An 8485-nucleotide genomic window follows, 5' to 3' on the forward strand; every position below is an offset into this window, starting at 1 on the left:
AGAAGCTCATGTTTCTTCTAGCTCTCTCCTGGGGCACAGAACAGGCCATGAGGAGAGACCCTTTTCATTGGGTCTGAAAGCCCCATCCTGCACAAGCTCGAGTGACACCGCTCCGCCTTGAGCTCAGTTGCTGAGGAAGGTATGGGGAGAAGAAACCTCCACGCACACACTCTTCATGCCAGCCTCACAGTCCCTCCTGCACTACTGCAGTTGCAGCTCTCGACTCCTCCCCTCTCTGGGGCAAAGGAGCAGGAAAGAGAGGGAGTTTCCCTAAACCACGAAGAATGTGGCTCCAGCAGAAGAATTATGTAACGACCCTTTAAACTGCCCCCAGAGCAGGGACTGAAACACATTCCCTGTCTCTGAGCTGTCCTTTTCCTGACCCTGCAAAGCTCGCATATTGCTCAGTGCAGAGCAATGCACACCTTGCCAAGGACAGATGCACAACAATTTGGAGATTTGGTTTTATTCAACACAAGAACGCTTTGGCAGCACAGCTGGCAGTTGCTGGTTCACATTGTGCTGGACTGGCTCTCTAGCCCTGAGAAGTGAAAAGAAGTTCAGTTTTAGGTACAGAAAGAAAGCAAGGAAATACAGCAGGCCTAATGCAGGCCAGGTATTAATGGAGCCGCTTTGAGCAGCATTTCAGTGGTCTCTGTGATACGGCACAGGCACTCCTGCCCAAGCCAGTGAGAAGTCCCCAGTGCAACTAATCAGTCGGGGGCTGAGTCAAGTGGGAACTGAGTCAGGCAGTACCTGCGATGGAGTGAATAGGTATCAACCCCCAGGGCAAAGGGTCTTGGTGTCTGTACTCTGAGAGGGTAGGACAGGCTTGCCAGTCTGAAAATGGAGAGCCGAACGTTGGGCAAATCCTTATGTCTTCAGCCACCTATGTCCAAAGCGGAAATCTTATTCTGAGTCATCAGCAACTTCCCCTTCAGTTAAGGACTGTCTGACCAAGGCCACAGACTCAGAAGTGTGCTGCTGTCCCTCCCACGGGAGGTGCCAGGAGAAGTCCCTCTAGGTGCTGCTGGAAGTGGAAGGAGAGAGGGACACCCCATTGCAGCAGATAGCTCTTTATTCACTTGAGCCTCCTCTTCATGATCCCTCTGTCTACTGATCTCTCTTGTCTGTCCCTGCGTGACCTTCTCCACCAGAGATGTCACTGCTGCGAGCAATGCCTGCGTTTTCCTAGGAGAAATGTGCCTGCAAAAGCAGGGAGAAACCCTCTCTCATGCTCTGGTTGAAACCTTCCTGCCTCTCACCTTCCCCAGGCCCTGCACACAGAGTCTCACTGGTGCCCACAGCATGAGGTTTAGGCATTTGCTTTGGGCTGCAGAAAGGCACCTGGAGTTGGGGGCTCCTGACCCCAGGTCTCCCCATGGCTTGACAGCTCAGAGGAGAGCCACGGATCAGGGATTTGGATCCTTGACCCTGCAGATGGGTCAGTGCTACTCAGCTGCCCCAGGCCTTGGCACGACTTGCTCCATACTTACCTTTTTGGGGGTATCTCCAGTGAGTTGTCACCCTCCTTCTCTGAGGATGATTCGCCATCCTCTTTCCAGTTCCCCATCATTCCCTCTATGAGATCTGGGCTGGTCACCTTCCTCCTCATGCTGGCAGAAGGGATTTGCGTGGTGCCCCAAGAAACAGTGGGTTTCTGCAAAGGAAGGGAGAATCTCAGACAAGCATGCTGCAAAGACACAGGGCTGTTTGCCAGCATACAGATCCCAGGGGTGAATTCTGGCCGGGATACTGTGGCAGTAGAGGGGGAACCAGAAGAAGGACCTCCGCCTGCCCCAGGAGTTGGGATTTTGTTTTTTGTTGGTGGTGGTTTTGTGGTTTTTAAAGGAATTTCTAATCAAAAGCCCTCACAGTTTTTCAGAACTCTTTTTTACTTTCCATTTCATCCAGCACCTAGCCATAATATCTCAACAGATACAGTTTCTACCACTATGCAGGGGCAAAAAGTAGCATGCAGTTTAGATGGAAGTGTGGGCAGAGGCCATACCACTGATCAGCGCTGAAGGCCTGTAGTGCTGCAAAGGCATGTTTACAACACTCCTTCTCAAATCTTTTTGTCCAGTGAAGTTAAAGACTTCATCCCTTGTGCATTGAGACAAGCAGAACTTTTTTTAATGTCAGCATGCTTGGAAGGAAATCCTAGTGCTTCGGTTAAAAACTAAACTTCCAGAAAATGTGCCTTCCTATTACGAATAATGTTCCTGATCATTCCAATGCAGTGAAGACTAAATAAAAGAACTAGCTGCCTTATAGGTAGCCTAGGTATGGCTCAGGTCATTGGACTGTGAACAGATGTGTCCAAATGCAAGTGCAGATACCTGAAACAGAGCTTGTCTGAGTTCGGGGGAGGGATGATCAGTGTATGTGCTCACCATGGCAGATTGCTGGCTTTGCCCTTTGGCTTTTTCTAACTACATCTCCCTTACAGTAATAAGCAGGCAAGCATGACAGATAGGAGTCACCTGCCCTGCAATTTTGCAGCAATGATGCCATGCTGACTTGGAGACCTTCAAAGCTCAGCTCTTCTGGAGGAGAGAAATGCTATTTTACTGAGTGTTTCACAAGGTTTCTGGTACCTGGGCCTTCCACACATGTTCCCTTTCCCTTCTTGCTGTTGATGAAGGCGACCTTGTCCTTGCTGTCTTCAGGTACTTCTTACGTAAGGCTTCCCAGTGTTTACTTTGATCTTTCCTCACAGGGAGAGAGTAGAATTCCTGAAGGGTCACAGAAATGCAACAGTAGCAGTGGGAGTCTCATCTGTGCTTTGTGGGATTTTTTTAGTTCTCACCCTCTCTTCTGCCCCTTGTCTTTAGCCTTTCTATCAGCCATGTCTGCTCCTCAGTTATAACAGGCACAACCAAAGCACAAACTGAACAATGATCTGAATAGAAATTATTTCCTACCCTAGAAAAGCCTGGCATTTTTATTTGCATTATGAACAGTGCCTTTTTATCTCCATTAAGAATGGTGCCAAGGAAGATGGTCTGATATGTTGCATAAGATGACGGGAGCAAAGAACACACTCCAAAAAGACAAACAACTGAACATACGTGGTTTAAAGGAAGCTCCAGAAGAAATCACTTAATGTTCAAATGAGTACAGATTAGCTATTTCAGACTCTGTAGCCATATAACGGTGCTTTTCTACAATGAATTATGAGACAAGAATTACATCACTGTCTATCATGTACCTGTCCTGCTCTCTCAGGACTGTCACAAATAGTTTGTGCAGGTTGGGGTCCAGCCACAGGAGTGTCATTGCCTTGGCTCTTCTTTTTCCTGCACATTCTCCACTTCAAAACAGCCAGCTCACTGCAGACACACAGCAAGAGGAGTTAGTGGGAGCACAGGGAAGATTTCCATCCTTTGCTCCCAGGCTGGGCACCCCGCTCTGCAGCAGAAGGTGGCTCTACTGGGGAAGTGTGTGTTGGGAACAGCCCTTCTTTCCCCTGCTGCTGCTGGGGGTGGAAGCAAGGGCGTTGCCTGAGGGGAAACACCACCCATATCTGGATATATTTACCACTGCAGCTTATCTTCCCGATCCCTCTCTTCATGCCTGTGTCCCCTCCGACTTCGGTCAACCTGTCCCAGGATGCACGTCACTATCTCGAGCAGGGCCTGGCTTGTCCCTGGGGAAATTGGCCTAGAACAACAGGAAGAAACCCTCACTCACGCTCTGGCTGAAACCTTCCTGCCTCTCACCTTCCCCAGGCCCTGCACACAGAGTCTCACTGGTGCCCACAGCATGAGGTTTAGGCATTTGCTTTGGGCTGCAGAAAGGCACCTGGAGTTGGGGGCTCCTGACCCCAGGTCTCCCCATGGCTTGACAGCTCAGAGGAGAGCCACGGATCAGGGATTTGGATCCTTGACCCTGCAGATGGGTCAGTGCTACTCAGCTGCCCCAGGCCTTGGCACGACTTGCTCCATACTTACCTTTTTGGGGGTATCTCCAGTGAGTTGTCACCCTCCTTCTCTGAGGATGATTCGCCATCCTCTTTCCAGTTCCCCATCATTCCCTCTATGAGATCTGGGCTGGTCACCTTCCTCCTCATGCTGGCAGAAGGGATTTGCGTGGTGCCCCAAGAAACAGTGGGTTTCTGCAAAGGAAGGGAGAATCTCAGACAAGCATGCTGCAAAGACACAGGGCTGTTTGCCAGCGTACAGATCCCAGGGGTGAATTCTGGCCGGGATACTGTGGCAGTAGAGGGGGAACCAGAAGAAGGACCTCCGCCTGCCCCAGGAGTTGGATGCTGGAGTCTGACCAGGGTTTCACTGCATCGCCCAATTGACCCTTTCTCATGAGACTCCTGCCATTTTGCAGTAAGAGTTCCAGGAATACTTGAAATAGCCTGAAATCTCAAGCTCCTCTGTAGGAGAGAGATGTTTTCTTCCTGTCTAGTTTAAAATGCTGCCTGTACCGTGGCCCTCTGTAGATTATCCTTTCCTCTCCCAGGGATTGGTGGTGCCAATTTTTCCTTTTCTTTCCTTCTGTCTTTCTCTTTCTTCTGCCATTCTTTCTTCTCCTGTCTTTCTACAGCTTGAAGTTCACAGAGACCTCTTTGGTGTCGTTTCTTAACCTGGAGGATTCTTCTCTGGAGGGCCACAGAAATGTAACAGCAGCAATGTCAGTCTCATCTGCTTTTGTTTTTATATTCCTTATTATTATTGATTTCTCACTCTCTTTTCTGCCCCTTTTTGTCAGCTGTGTTTTGCTCCTGAATTATCGTGGGCTCAACCAAGGTGTGAACTAACCAATGATCTAAAAAACTCCTATTTCCTATCCCAGAAAAGCCTGGCATTTTGATTTTGAACTCCATTATGAATAGTGGCAAGGAAGGTGTTCTAATGTGTTTCATGAGACAACAGAAGTGAAGAGCAGATTCTAAACATACAGTAACCCCCATCTTTTAAAGTAGACTCCAGGAGAAGTCACTTAATGTACAAATGAGCACACACTGCGACATCTTTTCAGAGTCAATGGCTGTACAACCGTGCTTTTCTACAATAAACTACTACGCAAACATTGCATCACTCCCTATTATATACCTGCTCTTTTGTCTTAATAGCTTCAGCAATAAAGTTTACAAGTTTTGGTCCAGCACGAGGGATTTCTTTCTTTTTGGCTTCCACTTTCTTCACTGAGCTCCACTGGATTGGTGGTGGTGGACTAAAAAGGTAGAATAGAAGGCATCTGTATGAGTAGAGGACGAGTTTGTTTTCCAGTTTGGTCTCCCAAGGTGTGCCCCTGCCCCTGCAGCAGAAGGCAGCTAGCTCTGCAGGAAGATTGGTTGCATTCGACCAAGTACTTTCAAATACAGAGAAAGAGATAACCCCAAGCTGCAACATCAGGTGTGGCACAACACTCCCTAGGAAAGCTCAGGATGCCCAGGTTTAGGCCTTCTCTTGGTAGATCAAGAAGAAGGCCAGAGTCATGGGAATGGAGGCTCCTGTCTGTTATTTCAAGGCTCTAATACCACAGATCCCTCCTGGCAGTTGCATTAATGCTCTGATTACCCAACAAGGAAACTTTAGCATCTGTACCACATGGTAATAGCCTGCCAGAGTTAGCCCAGACATTGTGTCTGAAGGAAACTTCTTATTCCTAAAAAGAATAAGAGCACAGGGTCCCCCACATCCATTTTCCCCCAAGTCTGACCTGTCAGGAAGCCCTTTTCCCCTGGTTTTGTGCATCTTGTCTTCCTCCTTATGGATAGAAGTCTTTTTGGGTGGAGCATGCCTCTCTCTGGAGAGAAGGCGATTGTCAGGAAGAGCCCCTGCAAGCAAGAAAGCAGAGAACTCTTCAAACAGCATCTTTGTGCCCATTCTAACAGGAATGATGGGCAGGTGTGCATACATGTGATGAAACTGCACCAAGCCATCCCCCTGGAGCCATGTTTCCCATGAGGTTTTAGGCCTTTCCTGACACTGGATGTTGTCCAACTCTTAATTTCTAAAGGGTAATGTTATTCCCTGGGGAATTCTGGTGCTACTGGCTTCTCTTGTCTATATTGTGAAAAGCAGGGGGAGGCCTTGCTGAGAAATGCTGGTGACTAAATGGAGCCTTGCGGGGAAGGAGGGAGAAATTCCCATGAAGGGCACAGACTTTGGGATCTCTCTACAGATCTCGTGTGTGCAAGTTCACTCTTTTGGTGTGTTCAGCCCAAAGATACTTGTATGTTTGTGAACAATTAAGAAAGCAGGATTGGAATTCCCAACTTTCAAAATGAAATGAAGTTGCCTATGCCTTGCATTGTAGCCTTGGCTATAATGTCCCATTAGTGAGGAGAATGTCCAAACACCACCCAGGTGTCAACCCTTCCACTACCTTTTTTGTTGCCATTATCATCCTTCTCCTCCTCCTGTTCTTCGGTGAGCTCTGCGGGTCCTTTGATGGCAGGCTGCACAATCTGGAGTTCATACCTGGAAACCAGAAGACTCCAGTTTGAATAAGAGCTCCATATTTGCTTTGCACCTTGTGTTAATAATCTGGTCACAAAGATATTAGGGAGCTAATGTAAAATTTCTGGTAAGAGAGCAGAATATGCAGCATTACTCTAGACTATATCCAGAAACTGTGTGATGCATCATAGAGGTCCACTGCTGATTAGTTCTGAATAACTTCCGGAGAGGACTTCACAAGCCCTGGCAAGACAGCACAACCAGACGCAAGCTGAGAAGGTCCTGGCTTGGTCAGCCAGGGGCTGCTGAACCCAACATACTCACTGTGGGAAGACAATGACACTGCCAGAGCGGATCTGGGAAGCCACAGTCTCAGTGCCTGACAGGACTGAATCCCTCATCTCTGGCATCTGCAATAGAGACAGAGACATGTGAGATGATGCCAAGGAAATTGTCTTCTTGCTCACAGAGGCAGCAAGCCACTCTCCTGCTCCTGTCCCTCTGAAGCCCTGTCACCAAGTGCTCCTTCATTAACAATAATAACAGTAATAGCAAAGAGAAGCTGTTAAATAGATAATTTGGAATGGGTAGTAGCATCACCAGGCTTTTTTCTGAGGGCAAGAATCATGAGATTCAGTCAGGAGGCCCATTCTTTTCTAATGGAGAAGTCCAAGAAGGCAAGCAGATTTGATTAGCTGGGGTTTCTGGGTGTTGGCTTTTGTCTTTTGGCTTGTTGTGACTGTTCCTGAATGGAGAACAAAGGACTCAGATATGGGCTTAACCCCAAGTCTCTCCTAGGATGCAAATGACTGCATCTGCAGCTTGGAGTTACAGAGAGGCATAGTCCTTCCTTTTCCTTTGCACAGTTGTTAAGACCTGGGAGTGCCAAATATCTGAGGGGGTCCGGATCTTGGATGGGGACCTACTGGAGCAAAGGCCCAGAAAACATGCTGACAAGACCCCAGAGAGTGAGCCAGGTGGGAGAGACAGAGCTGGGAACCAGGGCTGTGCTGCAGCCTGGCTGCACGTCTTGGGGTAAATCATTCCTCCCTCAGAGGGAATGAGGAGCTCATGTCTGCCGGTGCCTCTGGGTCTCGCCCAAGGCAAGAAGCAGCTGTGAAAGACGTGCTGGACAGGGAGAAGGTGAGGGGGGCATGATGAGTTCTCCTGACACAAGAACTCAGGGCTGTCCCATGAAATGATTAGGCATGCATTTTCTAACAGGGGCTCAGAAATGTTTGTGTGTAGCAGATGGTGAAATTGCCAAACTCACTACCTCAGAATCCCAAACATGGCCAAAGCAGAAACTCATTAATAAGCAGCAAGGTCACCTGATGCTGTTAACTCAGAGTGGCACCAGCCCAAATAGCTTTTCTGCTTTTGAAAAGCCCACCAGCTTTTCTGCTGGTGCCCAAAGAGCTTTTTCTTAGGCTCTTTCCCTTAGGCTTTTTCTTGGGGATGGGAGTGGGCTCACGGGGTCTTTGATTGGACCCAGTACAGCTTTTCTTACATCCTGCTGCTGCCAAGACCTCTGAATGTGAGAGAAGGCCTTTACAGAGAGCTATAGTCCATGTCTAGCCCCAGAAGCTAGACCTCTTTTGGAAAGAGGAGCTATGAGTTCCCTTGTCCTTTAAGAGAAGTGCAAAAGAACTCCAAGTAGTACTAGAAAAATGGAAATCTTACTCCAAGAAGAGCTTCTAGCATCTTTTCAGTCCCATTCAGCCTTTTCAGAAAGTCTTTATAAAATCTTATTTTCACATCTTTTCCCTGGATAACAAGCATGCCGACATCATTTAAAACAAAGGCAACATTCTTGCCATTCTCTATGCAGAGAGAGAAAAGACGCATGGTCTTTTCTATGCAACCCTCCACTGTCCTCTGAGAAACGGAGATGTCTGAGGCAATCCGAGCATACTGCAGTTGCTCAATGTGGTTATGATCTGGAAAATAGTGCAAGAGGAAGAAAGCGTTACTGAAATGCTAAACAGAATAAACTGAAGAGTCAGCATCTGCTAGGACTAGAGGTGATACAGAGTATAGGTTGGTTGGTACCTCTGGTAATT

The 8485-nt window shown here is 48.0% G+C and overlaps 1 protein-coding gene across 4 annotated transcripts; it reads right to left on the reverse strand.

The window, feature by feature from the left end:
• Positions 1-451: 451 nt before the first annotated feature.
• On the reverse strand, positions 452-6834 carry LOC135330406 (uncharacterized). Of its 4 annotated transcripts, XM_064524037.1 has the most exons (13): positions 6747-6834; positions 6349-6443; positions 5680-5797; positions 5070-5190; positions 4442-4615; positions 3957-4120; positions 3544-3666; positions 3215-3335; positions 2601-2738; positions 1497-1660; positions 1086-1206; positions 757-840; positions 452-541 (listed from the first exon to the last, which is right to left on the reverse strand). In XM_064524037.1, exons 1-12 carry the CDS (start codon positions 6830-6832, stop codon positions 778-780), a joined length of 1488 nt encoding a protein of 495 aa, XP_064380107.1. In that variant the 5' UTR covers positions 6833-6834; the 3' UTR covers positions 452-541; positions 757-777. The 4 variants fall into 4 exon arrangements, 3 of the variants coding, with proteins under 3 accessions (XP_064380107.1, XP_064380109.1, XP_064380108.1); XM_064524039.1 differs by lacking the exon at positions 4442-4615; XM_064524038.1 differs by lacking the exon at positions 757-840 and having other exon boundaries at positions 454-541.
• Between the last annotated feature and the right edge of the window lie 1651 nt (positions 6835-8485).

Source organism: Dromaius novaehollandiae, chromosome 20 (assembly GCF_036370855.1).
Source record: "Dromaius novaehollandiae isolate bDroNov1 chromosome 20, bDroNov1.hap1, whole genome shotgun sequence".
NCBI classification, from domain to species: Eukaryota; Metazoa; Chordata; class Aves; order Casuariiformes; family Dromaiidae; genus Dromaius; species Dromaius novaehollandiae.

Excerpts from the sequence above, each read along its gene's own strand:
- LOC135330406 (XM_064524037.1), bottom strand. The coding sequence starts at position 6,832 with ATGCCAGAGATGAGGGATTCAGTCCTGTCAGGCACTGAGACTGTGGCT. Across the intron at positions 3,336-3,543 it reads CGGGAAGATAAGCTGCAGTG|TGAGCTGGCTGTTTTGAAGT; the intron begins GTAAATATATCC and ends GTGTGTCTGCAG. Across the intron at positions 841-1,085 it reads ATCATGAAGAGGAGGCTCAA|ACTGGCAAGCCTGTCCTACC; the intron begins GTGAATAAAGAG and ends CTCCATTTTCAG.